General features: G+C 40.2%; 1 protein-coding gene across 2 annotated transcripts in view; it reads left to right on the top strand.

Moving 5' to 3' along the window:
- Positions 1 to 24,788, top strand: part of LOC113571661 (synaptotagmin-2) — a 39,919-nt gene that overhangs the window by 7,866 nt on the left and 7,265 nt on the right. The window contains exons 2-5 of one of the 2 annotated variants that reach the window (XM_027000733.2): positions 16,151 to 16,393; positions 16,845 to 17,005; positions 19,774 to 19,896; positions 20,337 to 20,504. In XM_027000733.2, coding sequence (XP_026856534.1) covers positions 16,177 to 16,393; positions 16,845 to 17,005; positions 19,774 to 19,896; positions 20,337 to 20,504 — 669 coding nt within the window. In that variant the 5' untranslated portion in view covers positions 16,151 to 16,176. Of the gene's footprint in view, positions 1 to 16,150; positions 16,394 to 16,844; positions 17,006 to 19,764; positions 19,897 to 20,336; positions 20,505 to 24,788 lie in introns of both variants that reach the window. The other variant, XM_027000732.2, reaches the window with a different exon arrangement.

Here is a 24,788-nt window from a genome sequence, read left to right as displayed (position 1 = left end):
ACTGGCATCAAGAAAGTCAGTAAGAGGCACCGAAAACAATGTGTCCAGTCCACAAGATAATTGCTGGAAATAACGCTTGGAATCTTAATGATTCCATCTTTAATTAGTTCCTCTAGAATTAATGTGCTGTCTTTTCTGCTTGACAAATTAGAGATTAGACCATGCCAGTTGGTTCTGTTTTGAACACTTTATTTAACTTTGTAATCTTTTTATTCAGATGTAAAGTGTCTTTACTGAGGTGTGGAAGTGCTAGCTGAACCATTGTTATTATTTAAAATTAACATTTGTGTAATACTACTGCATACTGCATTCTATCCAAAACCTGATTTTGATCATAAATCTTAATACTGTTATTTTACTCCAAGGCAATGAATATTTGCATTGTTTGTGCATTTTAATATGACTCGTAATTATAGCTTGTGATCTGGCTGGAAGACGTCAGAGGAAGAACAGTGGATATGCCTCGGTGCCAGTATCCCAGGATACAGATATTCTTATAATGACCAGACAAAAGACATCTTTTGTTTATAAAGCCAATTTTATCAAGCCTGCAGTCTGTGGTCTATGAGAAATGGTAATATATAATATGTTTATAATATCTAATATAATATGTTTATCTGTACCCTGCATCACCTTTTCTAGGTAGGCATTTTGCAATAAGGTATGAACCTGTTCTCACATCCTCGTTTCATCTGATAAAAAAGAAGTGCCATAAACAATCATATATTCTCTGTAATACAGTGTTTGTGGTTTTAGATCTGAAGCTCAGTCTAAATAATAACTGGTAAAAGGAAAAGATTTACTTTTCTTCACAACTAATCTTGTGGTTGAGTGCATTATAATGAGGTCATTCTGGTCAGTAAGCCTTATGATATGATATGTCAAGCTGAAAAACTGAAGAGGACAACTTCTCATTCAGAGAACTTGGTAAAGACCTTAAGTCCTCAACTGGAATATGATGAAAAAGAATTTGAAAGGTTTAAAAAATTTAAATGTGTGCATCTGTGTATAACACTAAACTCTCTGACACCTTTCAGAATTCCACTTATTCAAGTATGCAATTTCCATAATCTGGTATGTTTATGACTCAAATAGAATCTTCACTTCCATCCACATTTTCACAACCATGCGCCTTTTCTCTAGTGTCCATCAGAAACCTCTGCTGCATTGTTTCATTGTGTGCTTACAAAACCTTTCAAGACTCACAGAGACCTACAACTGGATTTTCATAATCCTTCTGTAAACATCCTGAGGTCTTTGTTTGTAAAAGGGATTTGCTGTGGCCAACCCAGAACACCTTCTCATTTTCTCCTTATTACCTATGACATTTTGTTCCACTTCATTGGTCATTTGCATTTCTTTCCTTAATCCATGAAAGCTATTGAGCCATTAACACCAGAATGTTTTCATTGTACTTTCATCGTCTCTTTTCTAAAAGGATCTTCTCAATTATTTCTCCATCCATCTGATTTGGTATATATGATATTGGTATACTACCATACCCTCCTAAGTTTAATCTAAAACTAGAACTTTTATCTCAAGCGACATCCTATTTATTATTTTGTTCATCACTATTTTCATTTGTCCTTTAGTTCAAAAGCATTTAATTAAAAAAAACTCAACATAAAAATAAGGACACACTATGTACAGGCATCATATGGTTACATACAGAAAACATTAAAGCTAGTGCCATACACCACTAGCAAAACATCCTCCCTCTGTGTAATATCCACCCTCTCGTAGAAGCTGGTGTGCAGTCTTATCAACCCTAGTTCTCTGAGTAAGCAGAAAAGAGCAAGAGCTGTCCTAAAAGCTGAGAGATATTCAGCAGAAGATAACTAGTGCATTCCAGCAATGAAATACTGAACTCTACTGCCCTTTCATCTCAATTCAATTAGTTTTTTGGTCTAATAAGATTGTTACAAAGCACAAAAGGCATTGATTCAAGACTGAAAATTGAGGCTTTCATTTACATCATTTAGCAGACGCTCTTATCCAGAGCGACTTACAAAAGTGCTCTGTCATTTACTCATAGAATACAATCTATCCAGTACATTTAGCTGACACTTTTACCCAAAGCAACTTACAATTGTGACTGAGTACAACTTGAGCAATTGAGGGTTAAGAGCCTTTCTCAGGGGCCCAACAGTGGCAACTTGGCAGTGGTGGGGCTTGAATCAGCAACCTTACAATTACAAGTCAAGTACCTTAGCCACTGAGCTACCACTGTCCTGAAAAAGTGGTTAGATTCCAAGATATCAATGAACTAGAATACTGTTGAAATACAGGGATCAATGTTGATACCTAGATGTGCAAAATACACAAGCTCTATCTTAGACAACAATCAGTGCAATAAACAATACCCTACAATAAGTACTAGAGTTTTAGTTAGTTAACAGAGGAGCAAGGCCAGTGGTTATTTAAATAATCCACAAATAGATGGGTCTGCATTTGAAAACTGCAAGGGACTCTGCTGTCTGGACAGCAAGCGGAAGTTTGTTCCACCATCTAGGAGCCAGGACAGCAAATAGTCTCATTTAGTCTTTCTCCTTCAATGTTTTATTTTTAATATATATACACAACGGCAGTGCAAACACATTTTGGAAATAGTGGGTTTTAGGAAAATTATTACAATTTCTGCTTTTATTCAAATGAAACGTTATGTCAGATGCCAGTCAGTGAAAAAAATGTCACTGTAAACCTACTGTTAATAGTTTATTTCCTGTACTATGAAGGAGTACTGTGCATTTTCCCTGACCCTGTGTATTTTGTGTGTGTGTGTGTGTGTGTATGTCTGTGTGTGTGTGTGTGTGTGTGTGTGTGCGTGTGTGAGTGTGTGTGTGTGTGTGTGATTGAGGGAGAGAGAGAAGCAGACTGCTCCCTGCGCCCTCTAGCTTCATATTTCTTTGTTAAACCCCTGCATTGCAGCAGTACTTGCAGAAGGTGAGAGAGAGGGAGAGAGAGGCATATAGAGGGAGAGAAAGAGAAAGGTTAAGAGAGGCAGTGAGATAGAGAGAAAGGGAGCCAGAGAGAGAGAGAGAGAGAGAGAGAGTGGGAGATATATCACTGTTTATCTGTTCTCCCCACACTCAGAAAGAAAGTGAAGTGTGGCACATACAACACAGCACATATCGGTGTCCGGTGTCCGGTGTTTTAGCATAGTCCTTTAACATCTACGTGTGTTCTCTGCCTGCTTTACATTCTGTCTAATCACAGCAAGACATTGAGGACTTACTACCTTGTAGCCATATGAAATATTAAAGATAAGTTGAGCATATCTAAAAGACATGTCTTTTAATGAAAATAAACTTTCCATTTCAGTAACATTAACAAAACCACATTTCAACTACTAGACATACTTCATCATCCCTGCTAGGTGCCATGTGTTCTATGCAACACAGCTGACAGAGAGAACTGTGTTATTTTATAGTGTCTTTGAAAGGGGGGAAACCCTGCATAAACTATACTTACTAGCTTGGTCTGTTTAGGTTTAGATGGGATAAAGTTCCAAAAACATTTTCAGATAACCATGAGAACCTCTTAGCACAAGAATCTGGTCTTACTGTCAACTGACTTTACTCACTTTCTTCTTCTCCATGTTGGGGGAGGAGTGAGCAACAAGCCTCTGAACTAGGTCTTGGCTGCACTTCCACAATGAAGCACCATGCCTGAAGCAGAAAGCACACTCCCCAAAGACTACCACATGAAACAAATAGTGTCAGCTAAGTTGACTGAAAGGAATGTAATTGTCTTTGTGAGTGTAGCAGGACAGTAAGATTTTTCTTATTTTCCTCCCATTTGGCAACTAGAAGCATTTATGTAAGACCCTGAAAATATCAGTAGCTATACCACATATGCTGGTTGCTACACTCTGCCTTCCACAACACTGAGACTTCAAAATTTCCTTTGCCCAGAGAGTGAGTCACTGCATAGGTAGTATATATTTGACTTTGTTAAGTAATCAATATTGTCCATTGACTTCCATTGTCCTAGTCCTGTTTTGTGTACAAGTTTCTGTGAGTTTAACTCTTTTTATGAGGTGCATGCTTTATATATAATTAACAGTTATATAGAGCATATGCCCTAGTAAATGTATGTACACACACTCACACACACACACACACACACACACACACACACTAAGTTTGCCCCAAATAACCCGAGCCAATTACAAGGTGCCCCACGACTGATACAAAATGTCCGACTGTGGAAAGCAATTTAGCAGTATGGTCTCCTGGCAGCATGCACCACTCTCTCAGCATAGTCATAAATCCAGTCAAACAACCAGGGATGTCTTTTATCAGCAGAATAAATCATGTGATAATCAATGGAAGAGCCTCTGGCTGAAGGGACAGAGAGCTTGGGCCCTGCTCATGATTGAAAATGTGATTGCGTCGACGCATCAGTGGCAAGGGACAAAGGGGTTATCGCCATGGGAATGGAATATGGGTGATCATTGTGTCCAGTAGGATTAACGATACGACACAGACAGATAGACAGACAGACAGACAGACAGACAGACAGACAGACAGATAGACAGACAGATAGATAGATAGATAGATAGATAGATAGATAGATAGATAGATAGATAGATAGATAGATAGATAGATAGATAGATAGATAGATAGATAGATAGATAGATAGATAGATAGATAGATATCCTAAGCATTAATTTGTACATAAATCCTCCCAGTCAAACATAAAGGGGTCACAGATCACAGCAGGATCTGCAACAATTATTGCTAATTTATTAAAGACATAAAGACATCTTACTATCGAACTAGAGACATTAATCCCATACTAAAATTAGACCATTTCACAGAGTTTTGGGTTAATTAGATGGCAGTGAGCTGCCAGATTCATGCATTATACTCTATATAGGGCAAAGAAGAATGTCGGTTATATTATTGTCCTTTAAGTAGTAAGTAAAGGGCTTGAAAGATTTATATTGTCTTTTAATGACAACAGGGATGATGCATTTAATTGACTGTATTTTTTTTTTAAATATTCAATACTTTTGACTTTTGCTGCCATTTGTATACATTATACATGCATTAAACATACATTAATGTTTTGTCAAATAACAAAAACAGTTATAGTACTTATCTAGAACAGTGCAGAAACACCAAAACTTAGCAAGTGAAACTTTTAGGTAATCTGGTTTTGCTACTTATGTTATCCATGCCTTGTGTTCAGGGTGACTAATTGATTAGGGGGTGGCAGACTCCATCTGGTGTAAGGTGATTCTGCCAAGTGGGCACCATATGGCCCTGTGCCAGTAGAACACTTCACATCTCTTCACCCTCTGTCACAAGAAGGGCTGTGAACACTCACACAGACACACACACTCACTCAGGGAGGGATTCCCTCATCAGTAGGCAAGCACAAGGGGAAGGCAGCAAGATGTTACTTGACTGCAGGAAGGACACAGTTCAGTTTTTTTTTTTTTTTTTTTTTTTTTCGGGAATACGGAGTATAAAAAAATGTAAAGTATAATGGACGTTAATATTTATAAATACAAGTCATAATTCAAAGATACCTTGCAAAAATCATTACCTATACAGAAAATATAATGTTCAAGTATAAAAATAAAAATTTATATTTCTAGTGTAAAAGTATATTTTCCTGAAACTATGTTCAAGCCAAATCTATCAGACCAATACCACTGTAGTAAAATGACCACATTAATAGGATAACTAACCTAAGAAAACTTACAAAACAAGCAAGTCCTAATTCCTCTTTAAATCCTTTAGGTGTAAAACAGTCTAAAACCAGCTCACATGATAAACACCTTTTTTTTCTGTCTCCTCCACACCATGCTGGTATAATTGTTTCTATTCTACAATCCTTCATGAAAGATCAGACCGTGACTGGCATCTTAAAAGTGTCTGGCCAGTGGAGAATGTGGATCATCTCTTAAAATAGCACTTTTAAGATCCTTAAACTATCTTTCTAAGAGATATATTGAAGTCCACATGGGCTGCATGTGATCAAGAATATGACATGAGTCGATGCAAAAGTAACAACCTGATTTCATATTCCTGTCACGTGATATTGCTACAATGTCACTTGGCTCTCAAGGCATTCTCACATGTACAGTTTCTTCAGGAACAATTTCTGTTGATAGTGTATCACAGTTTACAGATCCCTAAGGTTTTGTCCTCTATAATAACTATAGAAAGGTAATCTCTGAATAAACTGAAAGGACATGACAGTGTTTGTTGATAATGGAATTGAAGGTGAAACTGGAAAGTAAGAATGATATATAACAACCCCATGTTTGGGCTGTATGTTTCCTCAGAGAACATGCATCTGATCCTTGTTTTGATTTGTCATAACACTGTCCCACCACTAATTACTGTCTTTTCTGTCTAGTCTTTTGTATAACAAGAAATTGTTATACATTTTCGAACTCACTTCTTCAAAGTCATCATCATTCATCCATGACTATCTAAGTCTCAGAACTAGGGAATTCCCTTCTTTAGTGGCACATACTTGAAACTTGAGGTATGAAGGATACAATTGTGATCAGCAGGTTTTCTATGTAATGTCACATCCTTTAATTACTGAACCTCAACCACTGATCACTTTCTATAGTACACATATATTCATCATGTGGATTATAAATCTCTCTCTCTCTCTCTCTCTCTCTCTCTCTCTCTCTCTCTCTTTCTCTCTCTCTCTCTCTCTCTCTCTCTCTCTCTCTCTTTTCCTAATTTTCCCTGATTGGTATTGGCAATAAAGCCCCTCCTGCATCATCAGTTCCCAGCTACACTAAATCACTGGCCTCTGCAGTCTGCATAGCAACACCACTCACTTTCACCATTATTTATGTGTGGGCTGAAATGACACAACAGAAGAACGACTTTGATCTTGCACCTACATGCATTGCAAATCGTTATGTTTAATTTCATTTTTTAAAGAAGGCACATTTAACATCGTGCTCCAGGCCTGTGCAAATATGACATATAACTTAGCTTGGCTAAGATAATATGCTGTGTAAGACAAATAAGGTGTGTTTTTTCCCTCCTACCTCCTCATTATCTAAAGCGTCTAGGAAACCTGAATTAAGCATTCAGTTTTAGCTGTCCTGTCACATCTTCAAGAAGCATGTCTGCTACAGCTGCTACCACACCTGCATCTTTCTTCCTTATTAACAGCTATTCATCTTGGAATTCATCTTTAGCTTAGTATAAAAATATTTACTGTATTGCATTAATGGAATAAATCAGAATTATAATGGTACTTTTACTTTGTAATTCCTTTTCCTGAACTATGGAACATTGATTTTTTGGCATGGATAAATTCTCCTATTCTGTATAATTGACTGAGATGAATTAGACTGCTTCATAACTCATTTTTTTTTTATCATTGTTGAGGGGTAAAATTAAATTGTGCTCTGCAGGTTGAGTGTAACTTTTGCTTTAGAATCAAACAGAAGGCACTTTTTCTAAGGGGGCTTGGTTACTTTTTTATGTGCCTAAGGCATGCCTGAAACCACATTAAAATGATAAGGAGATTCAAGTTATCTGCACCACCTGGACAGTCTAACAACATCTGGCGTAGACTTGTGATGTGATATTTAAGACAACCATCAGAGGCAACATACACTTGTCATCCTATGCTCCAAAAATATCATCTCTCAAGTAGAAGCATTTTGGAAGACTTTCACCTTTGTTTTTCCTAATGGCTCTATATTGCATGAAAGTCTATATATCACAATACATTTTAATTACAAGGTCCATTTACTCTACTCCCTTTATTTTTAGGTGTGTGTTCACAGATACTATAAGTTACTCTGTTTTGTTTGCCTCCTCAAAATTGACACTGAAATCATGTGACCCTGTTCAGAATGACTAAATAGACTGCAGTTTCTTCTGAAAAGGCATCTTCCCTTTTCTGTTTTGGTCAGTGCCCATGTTCTCTCTCTCTCTCTCTCTCTCTCTCTCTCTCTCTCTCATATCTCCCTTTAGAATGATTAAAACAGTATAACCCCTAAGGGGGGAGGATTTTACATATTGTTCATTTGAGATTGTCCTCTAGTAACCATCCAGGGCGTAGCTTACTGCATGCAGTACCATGTGAGCAGCATCTTTAATGAGATGTGTGTGTGAGAGAGAGAGAGAGAGAGAGAGAGAGAGAGAGAGAGAGAGAGAGAGAGAGAGAGAGAGAGAAAGAGAGAGAGAGACAGAGAGATAGAGAGATAGAGAGACAGAGAGAGAGAGAGAGACAGAGAGATAGAGAGATAGAGAGAGCGATTGGGTGTGCAAGGTGTGTGAAACCGTGAGGGTGTTGAAAGATGGAGGGGTGTGTGTGATGGGGGCTACTGCGGGTGTGTGCGTGCATGTTTGTGTGTCACTGAGCTTTGCTGCAGTGGAGGGAAGTGAGGGGCACTGCAGTTTGCTCTGGTGGGAGAGTCAATGGGGAATGCTACCTCACCACTGAGGCTTTAGGACCACCACTCATTTTGAATGGGTGGCTCAGAACTGGAGGACAGATCTATTGCCTGGTAAGGGGTTTCCCTTCTCTCTCTCCCTCTCTCTCTCTCTCCCAACCCCCCCCCCCCCCGAACTCTGAGCTTTTCTGTGTCAGTTCTGGCATACTTACAGAGTTACTATTGTATTAGCTTTTGAGATTTCAAAGAGTTCATTTTGGAACAATATTGGGTTGAAGGTTTGGAAACTTGGGCATGTAAAATCGGTCACTATTTAGTTCAAGGCTTACCTCATTGCCTCAGTGAAGATTGGCAAGCCTATTAGAACAGGTGCTGTAGCAATTAAAATGACCATAATTAATTAAGCCATTTACTAATGTATCCACAGGGCCAAATCTTTAATAATTAGTCCACTGGAATTTGAGTTTAGTGCCTGCAGGTCCCATTGCAGAGTGTAAAACTATTATACTGGCTATATTTAATAATATTTCTTCATTCATCCTTTTTGGATATGGATGCACATGGGATCTGTATTAGTGACAGTAAAATGTTTCATGACTTAATCTGCTATGAACACTTTATGCCAATACATTGTCACTATCTATTCATTGAAACGATGCATGCTGTATTGTAGGACACAGATGCAGAAATGATGTTTACTTGATGACCGAGATGTTCTGTCCGGAAGGTGTTGCTCTGGGTTAAGGTGGTGCTATAATTTGATTGCATCCATGATTGCTTTAGTGTCAGACAAGGACAAGCAAGCACCCAGTAGACCTTCCAAACGTAGTGGTATTTTGTGCATGTTGACTTACTGGTATGACTCTTCAATAGCTTTGATAGGTCATTCCATTTAGAAGTTACCCTGCATAGGCACACATTTGCCAAATGACCAAATAAATATCTCCATTCCAGAGGATGTATGACGGCGTATTAAGGATGTACTTGCTGAACATATTATCATGAAGCAGGTTTTTTTACACCTAGTAGAACAATTGCAGTTCCGTCAAATCAAAAGTTAGGCAGAGGTAAATCTTACCATATGTTTATGAAGAATGAAGAAGCATCACAGAATTGACAGAATGAACTGTTCTGCCTGGATAGGGTACATGATTAGAGATTATGGCCTTTGACACGACACCAAGGACAGTGATGTCAGGTGTTTTTCAAACTTTCCTTTAGTCACTCATCAATACTTAAGAATTAATAATTGCTCTTGTCTAATTTACAAATTGTATAATAGGACTTGTCAGCTTTCGCCAAAATGCCTTTACTTGCACTTCTATGCCAAGATCTAGCCATGACAAGCCCCCTGAGATTTCACCATAAACTAGAATGGTATTTCCCACACTGAATGGCCTGCTCTACCCCACACAAAGCTATTTAACAAAGTTATCTAGGCTTCTTTATCTTGACTTTTGCATAGTACCACTGAAAAGGAAAAAACAGGACAATCTCTCAATGCTGTAGATGATGTGTGTTGTCTCCATGATGCTGTATATGATGTGTGTTCTCTCTATGACACTGTAGATGATGTGTGTTCTCTCCATGATGCTGTAAATGATGTGTTCTCTCCATGATGCTGTAGATGATGTGTGTTCTCTCTATGACACTGTAGATAATGTGTGTCATATCCATGATGCTGTAGATGACGTGTGTTGTCTCCATGATGCTGTATATGATGTGTGTTCTCTCTATGACACTGTAGATGATGTGTGTTCTCTCCATGATGCTGTAGATGATGTGTGTTCTCTCTATGATGCTGTAGATGACGTGTTCTCTCCATTATGCTGTAGATGATGTATGTTCTCTGCATGATGCTGTAGATGACATATGTACTCCACATGATGCTGTAGATGACATGTGTTCTCTCCATGATGCTGTAGATGATGTGCGTTCTCTCCATGATGCTGTAGATGATGTGTGTTCTCACAACGATGCTGTAGTTTATGTGTGTTGTTGGGGCTTCTCCACAAGGATGCAGCTGAAAGATCTATTCTATCTTCACTTAGAATGGCTGGCATAGTCTCTCTGATACTGACAAGAATGTTGCTTTTTTGGAATACAGATTGCTTTGCAATAGCGATTTACATCAGGTCTCTGTATCATAATAGAGTATAGATATCTGGGCTAGGGACTTCAGGGGGTGGCCCCACTGTGACTGCCACTTTCACCCATATGAATATATATTGCAATATGCAGAGATAAAGTAAGGTACATCCATCCAGAATTTGCCACAAGGGCAGGGCATAAAAATGCAGTAGAAAAATGATAAATGTCCACACACTACATTATCCACACTGTATTTATTCAAGCATTATTGCAACATTTTAACCTATACTATATTTATCAGGCAAAACATCCATGTGAGAGAAACACATCTATAGGGTTGTAATGTCACAGCCTATAGTCACATTAGAAAAAAAACATACAAAATATGTATATACATTAACAATATATTTACATGTTATCCATGGAAAAGTATGACATGACTTCATCATGATTTCATCACAAACAGTAACGTAAAATTGAAACAACGAAGTATGTATCACATGAGAATGATGTTAATAAATAATATAATGAAAAAAAGCAATTAAGCTCAGTACCAAACAAATTGGAAAAGAGGTCTGTTATAAATAATATCTAATTCTTCATAGAGCTTATATGGAAACATGAGGTGTAAAATTTATGTCCAATAGCATTCGTGTTACATACTTTTTTTTTTAACCCCTAGAAAACTAACCACTTTCTCTATGCCAATATACACCAAGCTACAGCATTAAAACCACTGAGAGGTAAAGTGAATATTGATTATCGCATTGCAATGTCAAGCGGTCGGATATATTAGGTTGCAAGTGAAGAGTCTGTTCTTGAAGTGAAGAGTCAGTTCTTGAAGTTGATGTGTTGGAAGCAGGAAAAATGGGTAGGGGTAAGGACCTGAATAAATCTGTCAAGGGCCAAATTGTGATGGTTAGACAGCTGGGTCAGAGCATCTCCAAAGCGGGTTAGTACCTTGCAAAAAATGTCCAAGGAAGGACAACTGGTGAACCAGTGACAAGGTCATGGGCACCAAGGCTCATTGTTCCACGTGGGGAGCAAAGCTTAGCTTGTCTGGTCCAATACCACAGGAGCTGCTATAGCACAAACCACAAGTTAATGCTGGCTATAATAAAAAGTTGTCAGAATGCACAGTGCATCACAGCTTGCTGTGTATGGAGCTATGTCTCAATCCGATTGAGCATCTGTGGGATGTGCTGGAAAAACAAATCTGATCCATGGAGGCCCTACCTCACAACATACAGGATTTAAAGAATCTGCTGCTAATGTCTTGATGTCAGATACCACAGGGCACCTTCAGAGGTCTTGTGGAGTCCGTGTCTAGAGAGTATCTGGAAGGGGATGAGGGAGACATACACAATAATAGGCAGGTGGTTTTAATGGCTAATTGCTGTATATAACTAATATTATGGCCACCATGTTGAAATCTGCACACTATTATCCAAGCAGCCATATTTATTTAAGCACTATTTTAAGAGGATATAGATTTATTTCATTTGCTGCTCATGTGGGTTAGCTTATGTGAGCTTCTAGATCTCTGTGTACCCATATTAGTGAACATCACAGAAATAGTAGAACAGGCCCTTTTTTTTTATTAAAAATGTATAAATATATACTACAATATGTCATGAACATTCTAAAAAGTCTAAAAAGAACAAATAGCCTATTTTTTTTTGGCATGTAACATTTTTGTAAGGGCAGGGTTCTAGGAGATCATCTTCTACAGGCATGCACAAACTTAAATAGCCTGTAATTGTGCCCTGCCAGTAATCTGTTCCTGCTATGCCATGTGTTTGCTTCAGGGCATTTTGAGCAGAACAGAACTCGTGGGACTTTGAAGGAGCAGTGTTTCCAGCTTTATGAGCTACCTACATTCACAGTGTATCTTCTCTGCAGCTTTGCAGTTTTCTCTGCATTTGTTTGCAAAATCTATACCTGTTGAAAGTTTGTATTTCTTACTTTTGGCAACAGTGGACCTGAAACTTTTTGTTCTTCAAGACCACCCACTGACTGTACACTGCTTGGTGTTTGCCTTGTGTTAAACCATATATTCAGCCCATCGGGGTGACTTACGAGCCGAGTCAGATATTTGCGGAAGAGAAAATAGTGACGTGCAATGCATGGAGCTGAAAATCCCTGCATGGGAGGATTCCAAACATCTAAGCAATAATTTATTTCTAAAAGCCATATGCTGTGTGGGCGATGCCACAGTTGTTCCCAGGATTTAGCAGTCCTCTTCCAGTTTGTCCCCTAGTACTTCTGGGGTAAATGTGTAGGCTGCATGCAAGCATAGGTTTTGCAGTCTTGGTGTTATTCTGCTTTGGTTTTTGCAACTTGAGCTGCAGGCAGTGGAGAATCTTAGACAACTGTCATTGTTACTGACTTTGGTTTGTTATCTTCTCCTCCCTTTTGTTGTCACAAAGCAGGGTAATCTTGTTCACCGTAATCTCAATCTTGCTCCGAGCACAGTTATAGTCTTAGGGGATGGTGGGGCCTCACTTCATCCAATTAGCCATTTGTTACTGCCAAAAGGCATGGACAAAAAACAAATTACATTATCTACAATATATCACATAAGCGTTTACTCTACTAGAGGAACATAGCTTTTATTAAAGATTGGACATATGTCTGAATTGTCGTGATTAGTATTTTGGTAAAAAAAAAAGAAGTCACAGGCCCAAATGATTCTATCATGATCATGTCTGTCATGATTCATGTGAAGTGTGTGATCTTCTCTACAGAACTCAGGGTTAAGACTTGCAAGGCCTATTTTGTCCAAATGTATTGCTCATTCAGCCAGACTGCAAAATTGGCTGTCTCCTAAACTCAGACAGATTGCTTCTCCTTCTCTCTGTCTCACTAAGGGAGAGTCAGAAACCAAGTGAAAGCTCCACTCCCCCTTCACAGTCTGCTGAGAGACCATCATCATCTTTCGCGTGCAGCCTTCTTCAGAGAGATACTCATCACATTGTTCAACAGACAGTTGAATCAGCTTATGGAATCAAGCAAGAATTAATTTTTGCTAATATTACGTCTGCTCACTGTCCATCGTTTGTAGCCCCATTTTTTTTTCCTTGAAAGGCAATGGATGGAACCCAAAAGACTGATCTGTCCAAAGCACTTTACATATGACAAATCCAGTTGAATGAAGCACTCTAATGAAAGTGTGTTTGTCTGGTTGTGAGAGTGAAAAGATCAGGCTCATCATATTCTAAGTGCTACTGGAATGGCTACCAGGATGAGACTTTGTCAATCAATACATCAGCCAGTGAGCAAATGTCAGTCTAACTCAGGAGGTGAAACCTCCAACAGCAGAGACAAGGAGACAGATAATGGGCCAAGAAAATCGGTAAGGTCCTCAGTGTACCTAATGCTGACATCACTAACCTGAATGTAACATTCAAAAGTCGTACTAAAAGTTTTGCATGTTTTGGGCACAAACATTAGACTGTTGGAAAGTGCATGGTGACTGATAATGGGTGAGAGTCTTATGAAAACTTGGTAGAGCAGAAGCTATGAAACTGTTCAGTCCTAATGTAGTATATATACTGTTGTGAAGCAGGGTCTCAAGTTCACAGTACCGTCACAAACAATATCAACACAATATCATAACCAATAGCAATCATTGCAAATACAATATAATTTTAAAAATATCTTTTTGTGCGTCTGGTGGTTATTGGTTGTTATTACTTTTGTGTAAAGAATGTTTTTTGTTTCTAAGCCACAACCTGGAATACTAAGAGCACAAAAAACTGTGCAGTTCAATAGCCAATAAAGAGCTTCAGTTGTCACTAAGAAAAACACCTGAAATATATGCCTGACATGCAACCAGTCCCCTACACCCCTCTCTACAGGGTATTATGGACAAACAAAACTTGCAATTTAACTGAAGGAGACACAAACAAGAAATAGATCTGGTCAGGAAATGTTGCCATTGTTTGTAGCTCTGGTAAAAGCTAGAGTCATTTTTAGTTTGGGCTTTGCAAGAATCTGATTAATATTGAAGAGTTTGAACTACAATGGTAAAGATTCTTTTTATACTATTGGAGGGAGAGCTAAACTTTGCAACTGAGTGGTTTTGATTTTTGGGTGGAACATTATGAAATGTGCCTAAAAATGGTATCATTGTTAAGTTGATTGGAAGGTCTTTGTTAACTCTCTCTCTCACACTTGATTGTGGTTGAATGAATCAATATCAATATCATCTAATATTCTTGTGATAGAGTTTTAACCTAAAACATCTGTATTTTGTGTTTTCTCATTCTTTTTATCATTTTTTTAGCTGGTTTCATTGTGACTGAAAGCCAGCATGCACATGGGACATATTGCATATATGCCTAAACATGGACTCACTGGCCATGTTTGATATTGCATAATTTGGGCCTGTGTCCCTTTCAAGTAATCAATAAATCTTATTAAAGCAGTCCCCTCTAAAGCTAACGGAAAGGGCAGCTCATCAGGATTTTGCCATTAGCTTGGCAGTAATAACACCCTCATTTCATTTGTGCAAGCTCTGCTGCCAGCCTGCTACTTTCAGATTTTTTTCCTCTTCTTTTTCATTAAATGTCTGTCTTTATAAGAGTCTGCGTAATGATTAGGTGGAACTGATTTGCTCAGTGGGGAAGAAAGCCAAGCATTGTTGGCTGGTACCATGCATTACTTGAGCGACTGATGTTGCATAAAAAGATGTCTATTCAATCTGGTCAAAGAAATAAACTGTATATGTGCAGAAATTATTCACAGAGGTAACCTGTAAAGGCATTTCTCATGCCATATATCAGGACATGAATATTTTAGCTCTCTCATTATAGTGAGCGCAATTACCGCTGAAGATCCTAGTGAACCTGGCATCATGCATCTACTTTGCTGACAGCTCCTCTCTGAAGCCAATATATAGTTATTATTTTAATAATAAAAGAAAAAATATGACAAATATCAGGTTAACAATTTGCACATAACCAGTATGATGCATACTGGATGAACATTTATCATTTAGCTGACACTTTTATCCAAAACAACTGACAATTATGACAGAATACAACTTGAGGATTAGGGGTTTGCTCAGGGGCCCAACAGTGGCAACGATGGTGATTAAATCAGCAACCTTCCAATTACAAGTCAATTACTTTAACCACTGAGCTACCACTGCTTTCTAACACTAAGTTAAAATATGTGGAGGCAAACCAGGCAAACACTTATTACTTTGCTCTCCCCTCCTTCTAGGATGAATAGCTATCTGGTTAGTTGTGGGAGAGGTGCAGTCTGTTCTGTGCTGTTCTGCAGTGTCATTTGTCTTGCATGGCATCTTGTGGTAGCCCTGAAGCTCTGATGCTGTGCCTTTATTTCAGCTCCTATTGTTTATATGCAAAGCCATGCATTGAAAAAAGCCTTCACCCAAACCTGTCACCACTGCAAGCTTTAAGCATGTGCGTTTCCTCTTGCCCAAGCTAGCTATATTATTGATTGTCTGGGGGTAGGCTTCTTGTAATATTAATATCTACTTCCCAGCTGTGCACCTCTCCTCTCTTTAACAGTATGGACAGAGGAGTTGTATCAGTATACCACACAGATTCAGGTCCCCATTGCATTTTACAGGTGCCCGTGGTGGTGTTTCCTCATGCTTGTAGCATCACTCTTAGTGTTTGTGTGCTCCTGCAGGGACATTGAGTGCCTAGCTGCAGACCATGAAGTGGAACCTGTTCAAGAAAAAGCCAGAGGCCATAGTGGGTCCGGAACCCACAGGCCTGGGCGCCACCCACCCCACTAGCTCTCTGACAATGGCTCCCACCACCGCCCTCTCCACGACAGCGGACAACTCCACGGAGTCAGGAGGATCGTCCATGGATGACCTCTTTGAGAAGATCAAGAGCAAGTTCCTCAATGAGATCGAGACAATCCCATGTGAGTCCCATCAAGATGTGCTCTTGCTTGGGTTGCTGGGTTGAGATGTTATGAACCATGCATGTTCTTATGTTCTGCCACTTGGACTTTCCGTGCTTAGCTGACTCAATTGGCTACAAAAGAAGACAAGTAATAGGAAAATCAGTCAGACATCTTAAGATGCATTCTGTCTCACTGTTCTGAAAGAAGATTGTTTTTGATCCTATTGTCATAACACCCAGGCTATGTTTTTTTGTTCTCTTTGCTATTTGTACCTAGTAAGACCTTATAAATATGGAAGCCAAGAATTGTCTACCTCTACCACTGTCTTCCTCTGCCCCTACCTCTGCCTCTGTCAACCTCTGCCTCCCCCTACATCTGCCTCTGTCTACCTCTACCTCTAACTCTGCTTCCCCCTACCTCTGCCTGCCCATACCTCTGCCTTTGTCTCCCCTCTCCATCCATGCTGCAGTGCCTCCCTGGGCCCTGATTGCTATTGCTGTGGTGGCCGCCCTCCTCATTGTCACCTGCTGCTTCTGCATCATCAAGAAGTGCTGCTGCAAGAAGAAGAAGAACAAGAAAGGCAAGAAGGGCAAGGACGGCTTCAACATGAAGAACATGCAAGGTGGAGATGTACGTAAGGGCACTGGGGGATCTGAGGGGCTGGGCCACGAAGACCATGAAACTGCTGTATAATAGTGATGTACAACATGACCTGCTCATGCCTGAGGCCTTTATTGAAGTGTTCATGGGCAGTGGTGCACTGCCAAAGCAGAAGTTCCTTACAGTTTTGTGACTTTGCCAGCATTGGAACATACTGCTGAGTCATCAGCAAGTGAGAACAGACGTGTGTGAAAAAAGAGAGTCCATCCAGTCTTTTTGTTTTACGTAATTTTATTTCATGTGCTTGTGAGTAATGTGAGTTTTGTAAGTCGTTTGTTTTCTCTGATAAGAAAAGACATGCTAATTACTGACAGGGCAGAAAAGACAGCCAAGCAGTCCTGGCATTGTGAATGCAAAGAACTTCTAGGATTAGATGTAGTGAACACAAATTCCCCACATGTTATTAATAGTTAATCTCACAGCCTAATCTCAGTTAAATCTCACAGCTAGATGATCATCCAGAACATAGCTCCAGTTCTTTTTTGTAGTGTGTCTTTTCTCAGAGTGCTGTTGACAGCTCTCTTTGCTGTCTCTCATTCTCTTCCCAGTGTGCTTCTTGAGTTCAATCTCTCCCTCTCTCTTTCCCTCTCTCTCTCTCTCTCTGCTCTCTTCCCCTCTGCTTTTTGTCTTATGTGTGTGCACTGCGTTTCTTGGTGCTCGTGGGCGGCGGGTGTGACGGTAGGTGAACGGACAAACAGTTCAGCTCTTGGGCCGCTGAGTGCAAGCACATGACCCGCGGGCAGGGTTTGGCAGAATGGCCATTGTAACTTCCTTATTTTTTAAAAACATTTTGCTGTTGTTGCTCAACAAGAAAGCAAAATGGGAAGAAAAAAAACACAGGAAAGTTACAATGCAGATGGACAAAACAAAAGGCTAACGACCAACACTGTAATGAGATGCGAATGGAATAATTAACTCACTAATACTTTAATACAGGTTTTAATTCAAAGGCAACCCATAAGACTCACAGTGGATGCATGTGTTAAAGGGCATAGCCTTTTTATGGGGAAAAATCTTAGAATAACCTCAGAATTACACACCTCAGAATAATAGACCTCAGAATATAACACCTCAGAATAACAGACTGGGGACTTTTCTTTTATAGATAGCATAAAAGGGGATGAAGACTTTACAGAATTGGAGGATTTTTAGCATATTCTACGCTGTGCCCTTTAATTTGCTTCTATAGGGAGATTATCGGGAATGGACTTGAGGCTGACAGTTTTTTGGTGGCACTATGCTAGGAACACCCTTCAACAGCAAGGCCCAAGCAGTGCAGTCCTTTTAGAACCTAACAGCACACTTTCCTTCAGATTAAGATTAGGATTCAAACAAAATAAAATCAAAATAAAATAAAAAATAAAAAATGGAATATGGGGATATTTGATCAAGAGAACCTGCTAAGTAAGCCATTTCACACCAAGTCCTAAAGTTATTTTGCTTCTCAAACCATAATTATCTTCTGTTGTTTTAACTGAACTCTGCACAAAAAAATCATCCTAGATCAGTGCTCTTATGATGAGACATTTGACGAAGCAAATAATTTTTCTGATATCAAATTACCACCAATCTGGGCTGGGTTTCCCAAAAACATTGTAAAACAAAGATGATGCATAAATAGTAGAGTGAGTATGATGATCACTATGATGATTTTGGGAAATGGGACCCTGTTTTCTTGTTTTCCTGTCTAGAGGCTGATCCGGCTTGATTAAATCAACACAGGAAAATATAATTACATCACTGGTTCAGCCCCGCCTTTTGATAAATTAGTGAGGAATATTGATCTCAAGTAATTGCAGATTTAGTACCTGGCCAGCCAGCACTGTAAATTTAACATACAGGGAAACACAGTGAAAGTGCCAAAACATGATTCAGCTCTTTTTCCTTCGCCAGTGTAAATACTATTAAAAGCACTTTAGAAAAAAAGGGAAGAAAAAGAAAGAAAACACACATCAGCAATTCTAAGACCAGAAATAGCACAAAGGAATCTACTATTCGTTAAAGCTTTCTCACTCATTAATCCCATGAGGACTGCTGAACAGCATGAACTGGATAGTGCTGATGGGAATGTGGCCAGCCAGCACTAAATTACATCAAAGTCATTTATAAGACCTTAATTTTGAAAGCATAATAATGTTTCACAATACATATGAGAGTGAAATATGTATATTTCTGTATTGTTATCAAATAAATGTGTATTCTTAGATAACAATTTATATGGATTATATATTTTAAATATTTATGGTACTAATTAAATATATACATTAATATGCCAAGAGTGTTTAAAATGGGTGAAAGCCCTTCATATCATACAAATGCCATCAACCTAAATCACCCCGATTAGTTTTCAATTTGTAATAGCATTAGTAGCATTTCTGCTTGAAATATTTCTTTGATGTTGAAGTCAGAGCATTGATTAGAATGCCAACACCTTCAGGCCTCAAGAGTCCACACTAAACACCCATGAGATTACAGTGAAAAAGTGTCACCAAAAGAAATTGCAAGCTCAAGTCATTTGCAACTTCCAGCCTTGAATGACTGCATCGGTAAGAGGCTGCTATAACAGGCAAATGGGTAGGTGGGGCCAGAGAGGAGTACACCTCCACTCTTTTGCACCGGGAGCCTAACAGGATGTCCTGAGCTTGTGGCATGCTGCAGACAGGAAATGACCATGTCCTCGTCACAGAAATCCCCTACCAATGGCATTCACACATGTTTTCCTCCACCAGAAACAACAGGACGATGATGATGACGATGGGGAGACAGGTTTGACGGAGGAGGAGAAAGAGGAAGAGGAAAAAGAGCAGGAGAAGCTGGGGAAACTGCAGTACTCTCTGGATTATGACTTCCAGGACAACAAGGTGCAAACAAACTGTTATTCCTTTTCTTTGTGTTTTCATGCTTAATAAGTATGCAACATTTTTGTGTCTTTTAGTTTCTTTTTTCTTCAAAATACACTAATTAAGCTTGAATTTCTATTCAAACAGAAGTTCATAAAGAGAAGCTGAAGCTTTGCTGTAGACATTTTGTTAGATTTTACTTAAACTAACACATCCATTTTATTAGCATTCCAGCTGTCTTTTTAATAAGCATACCTGGGTATGTTCGATATTTTGTCCATATAACATATCTGATACCTACCTACTAAAGGCATTTCAATGTTATGCTATTCATCATTCCCAGACTATAAAATGCATACTGACTTTTTCCTTCTATCCCTTTCTTTCTTTCTTTCTTTCTTTCTTTCTTTCTTTCTTTCTTTCTTTCTTTCTTTCTTTCTTTCTACCAATCCTTCTCCCAGTTGACAGTGGGCATCTTGCAGTGTGCTGACCTGATTTCCATGGACTCAGGAGGAACTTCTGACCCTTATGTCAAAGTCTTTCTGCTCCCTGACAAAAAGAAAAAGTTTGACACCAAAGTGCACAAAAAGACACTGAATCCAGTATTCAATGAAACCTTTGTCTTCAAGGTAAGTTATTTTTAAATTGTTTTCGAATTTTCAAATATTTGTATAGGTAAGTTAACAAAAAATATCTTTTTTTCAGAGAATATATGTTAATATAAAGGCCCCATTACAGACTATAAGCTTTAAAGTGGGCATGCATACACTTACGGCATTTAGCTGACACTTTTATCCAAAGCAACTTACAATTATGAGTTAGGGTTAACATAAGGGCATTGCTCATTGCTTATATGGACTTCACTTACATGGACTGCAACGTCAAGTCAAATGTCCATGTATGTTCTTCTAATTAAACTGGTAAAACTACTCCATGGGTAGCTTTGCAAAGCTTTGTATGATTGTGCTTCCATGACACATTATATCACGGTGCAGTGTAATGGATTTGGCATGTGGAACACTGTCCATGGTTCTGAACATTCTACAGCATAGACCAGAAACAATGTTTTAAAACTTGTTTATTTGCTAAGTGTTTAAATTAGGTGCAAATTTTTCAGACAATGTAAATGTCACTCAAATGTTATGTGGTATCATTTGAAAACGATCTCAGTTAAAATGAGCCTAAGGAATTCGCTGCTTCTGTGTATGAATATGGTTTAAAAATAAGACGTTCTGCTGAGATGAGATTGTTGTTTAAACCTCAAGGTCCTGGCCTACTAATTGTCTAATATTGTGCTGACAAACAAGCTGTCAGAGTAAGCATGAATCATCAGATAATGTCTGATGGTTATACTAAGCATAAATATTAACACTTCATATTTAACTTTTTTTGTTTGCTTGTTTGTGTTCTTGTGAATTTTAACAAAAGGTATTGTTCCATCTGCTTGTCTGAGTTGTTAACTCTGCTGGCATAATGATTTCTTTGGCTAAAGAACGTTTATTTCTCTTAGTCACTAATAAGGTCTATGAACAACTGAGTAGACCCTGGTGATCGTTCATAGAGCTCGTTCGTAGAGCTTCCAGAGAAGCGATCTAGTAACGAAACAAATCCCCCACATTCTAAACCTGCATGTCTTACAAGGTGAAAAACTGGGACTGTGCATTCCATGGTAGAACAGCTGCATTTCAACGCTGCATTCATGAATGAAAGGAAGAGAAAGAATGGGAGAACAAGGAAGAGAGGATAGAAAGAGATTGCTAGGAAGGGAACAGAACACAGAGGGAAGACATCTTTGTTTTATAGCAGTAGGCACAAGGCAGCACATTAATCTTCCTTGACTTACCTTCACTAATGATTCATTGGTGGGCTCAGCTGCAAACACTATCAGTTACAGTCCTTGGTTTTGGGGTTCTGAGAATGTTTCTTTGCCTAAAGATTAGAAGAAGAATCAGAATATGCTTCAGCATGTCTGGGTGTTATCCACCACGTGTTAAGGTTGAAAGTGCCCAAGGCAGGTCACAAATTTGAAAACTCTCTCTCAAAACTCTCAATTTGGTCCAGCCAAATTATTCGGTGTTCTTGAAGCTTTTTCCAAGGACTGGCATTTTGAGATTCAAGCATCTGGTGTGGAAGATACATGCCATTTTTCATGATGGGGGGGTGATGTTTCTGTCTCATGTGTGTTTTAGATGGCATTGATCTGATCTGTCATTGATTTGAAGGAGAATAATGCCAAAGTCAATTATCATTGCCTTCTTTGGGATTGTGCTGTGCACCGTGATCGAACCACAAAACAAAGTCGAAGCACCAAGCATGGTCTCATCAATGTAAAGGTTAGCTGTAAGGGTCATTGGCAGTGCATTTATTGCTCAGCAAAGAAAAAAAGAGGTGAAAGAACAGGCTTATCATGCAGTTAAACAGATAAGTGCAAAGGTGAGACACAGATGCTTAAATGCCTATGAGTTCTATTGTAAGGGTTGTCACCAGGCCAAGGCCTCCTTCGGCCAGCAGAGGGAAGCCTCGAGTCAATCACACCACTAATCAGGCTTAACACCCAACAGCTGGGTTAGGCCTTATAAAAGCCCAGTGACCCAGTCAATAAGTGTTGGGGTTTTACTAAAGTTTTGAGCCAAGTGCCTAGCTGGTAACTTTAGATCTTGAGGTCTGTGAGCCCTCATACTACACCTCACTTCTTGTCTGTGAGTGTGTTTGTGTTTTCACACATCTTTTCCAATTTTCCTGAGGCTTTCCTTAGCCATTCAAGTTCCTCCCTGTTTTCTGATTTTGTTTGGGAAGTTTTGGTTTGGTTTTCCCCAGTCATTGGGGTTGCCATTTCTTCCCGTGGCGTCCTTTGTTCACCCTTTTTCCACGCCTGGCATGGTGTTTAGTTTTTTTCCTTTTGTTTTACCTGATCCAAGATCTAACTGTTCTGCGCATGGTCCCAGTGTTGTTAGAGCATGGTTGCTCACCCAGTAGGCTATTGGTGTCGTCACCTAGCTGACCTGGGTTCAAGCCCACTTTACAAAAAGACCCAGCTCAACAGTTAGATCTGGAACAGGTAAAGGTGGTTCTGACTAATCAGGGGGTGACTGTTGCTTGACATGAGCAGGCCCTGCAACAGATCACCTCTCAGTTGCAGGACCTGACAGACCTCCTGACATGAACACCAGTGCCTCTGGCTGCCCCTAGTCAGGAGGCAGCTGGGGCTGCGGTAGCAGCAGAGCCAGCCCAAATCCTGCCCACCTCACATTCAGAGCCATTGCTCCCTGCTCTTGAGTGCTATGCTGGTGAGGCAGGAGGTTGTGGATGGTTCCTCATTCAATGCTCACTGGCTTTCAAGCAGCACACATCTTGGTTCCCCACAGAGTGAGCAAAGGTGGCATACATCATCTCCCTTCTCACTGGGCATGCTCTGGCATGGGCCACCCTGGTCTGGGAGCACCAAACTGATGTATGTTCCACTGCAGCAGAATTCCAGTCATTGGAGGGGAGACTATTTCCCGTCTCCTTAATATATATCAGGGGAGAGGCGCTGTGGCTGATTATGTGATTTAGTTCTGCACTGTGGCGGACGAGATTGGATGGAACCCCACAGCTGCTTTCCACCAGGGCCTCAGCAAGGACCTCAAAGATGAACTGATCCATCGTGATACTCCCGCCTCTCTCGACAACCTGATCAATATGGTCTTGCGTATTGACAATCGCGTGCGGCGAAGGCGCAGAACACGGGGACCAGGGATCAGTCGAGGCTCTCGGGGAGCCCCTTGCACCCTTAGTCCTGTTCATGCACATGACAAGCAGGAGTCTGGATCCCAGCCAATGCAGCTAGGACACACTCGCCTTTCCCAGAGTGAATGAAATGCTCGGATGAGGAAGGGGAGGTGTCTGTACTGCAGAAACTCGGGTCATCTCCGCCCAGCTTGCCCTGAGCTCCAGGGAAAGGACTCTGACAGACTCAACCAGTCCTCCCTGAGCTCAGGGGTTGTTCTTAAGTACCACAATTGCTTGGGGAACGTCTGAAACACATTTCCAGGCATTCGTGGACTCAGGAGTGGCGGGCAACTTTCTCGATGCTGGGTTAGCCAACAAGTTAGCTGGTCCCACTGGATTGCCGCCATTGATGGTCAGTCCCTTGAGCCAGGGTTGTTCGCTATCAGACTCGTCCAATCACATTGCGAGTCAGCCCACACACTGAACAGATTGCGCCGTATATTATCCATGCTCCTGACTTGCAACTGAATTTGGGGTACCCCTGGCTTCAGTGACATAATCCCCATGTGGTCTGGCTGACCCGGTCAGTGCTGTCTTGGGGTTTGTCATGTCGGAGCTCCTGTTTCCAGCTACTCAAGCCTCGGTCTGGGTCTGGTCATGGTCCCGGCGGTCCGGACCTGTCTTGAGTCCCCCAGGAATACTGGGACCTCGGGGACGCATTTAGCAAACAGAACGCCCAACTATTGCCTCCCCACCAGCCATATGACATGGCCATAAACCTCCTCCTGGGCTCCAGTCCCCCTAGAGGTCGCCTGTTCTCCCTTTCAGGGCCTGGACGTCAGGCAAAGGACGAGTATATCCAAGAGTCCTTGGCCCTAGGGTTCATCCGGCCGTCTACCCCGGCTGGCGCGGGTTTCTTCTTTGCCAGGAAGAAAGATGGTGGGCTACGACCCTGTATAGACTTAACAAACTATCCATCAAGGACCGCCCCATTGCCCCTCATGACCTCAGTATTCGAGACACTACAGCAGGCCTCCGTTTTCACTAAACTGGACCTGCACAGATCCTACAACTTGGTGAGAATCCAGGAGGGAGACGAGTGGATGGCGACGTTCATCACCCCCTCTGGGCACTATGAATACCTCGTCATGCCGTTTGGGCTGATGAACACACTTGCCGTCTTCCAACGGTACATCAATGAG

Source organism: Electrophorus electricus, chromosome 3, assembly GCF_013358815.1.
Source record: "Electrophorus electricus isolate fEleEle1 chromosome 3, fEleEle1.pri, whole genome shotgun sequence".
NCBI lineage: Eukaryota > Metazoa > Chordata > Actinopteri > Gymnotiformes > Gymnotidae > Electrophorus > Electrophorus electricus.
Note: the sequence above shows the minus strand (reverse complement) of the source record. Positions and strands in the feature narration are given on the sequence as shown.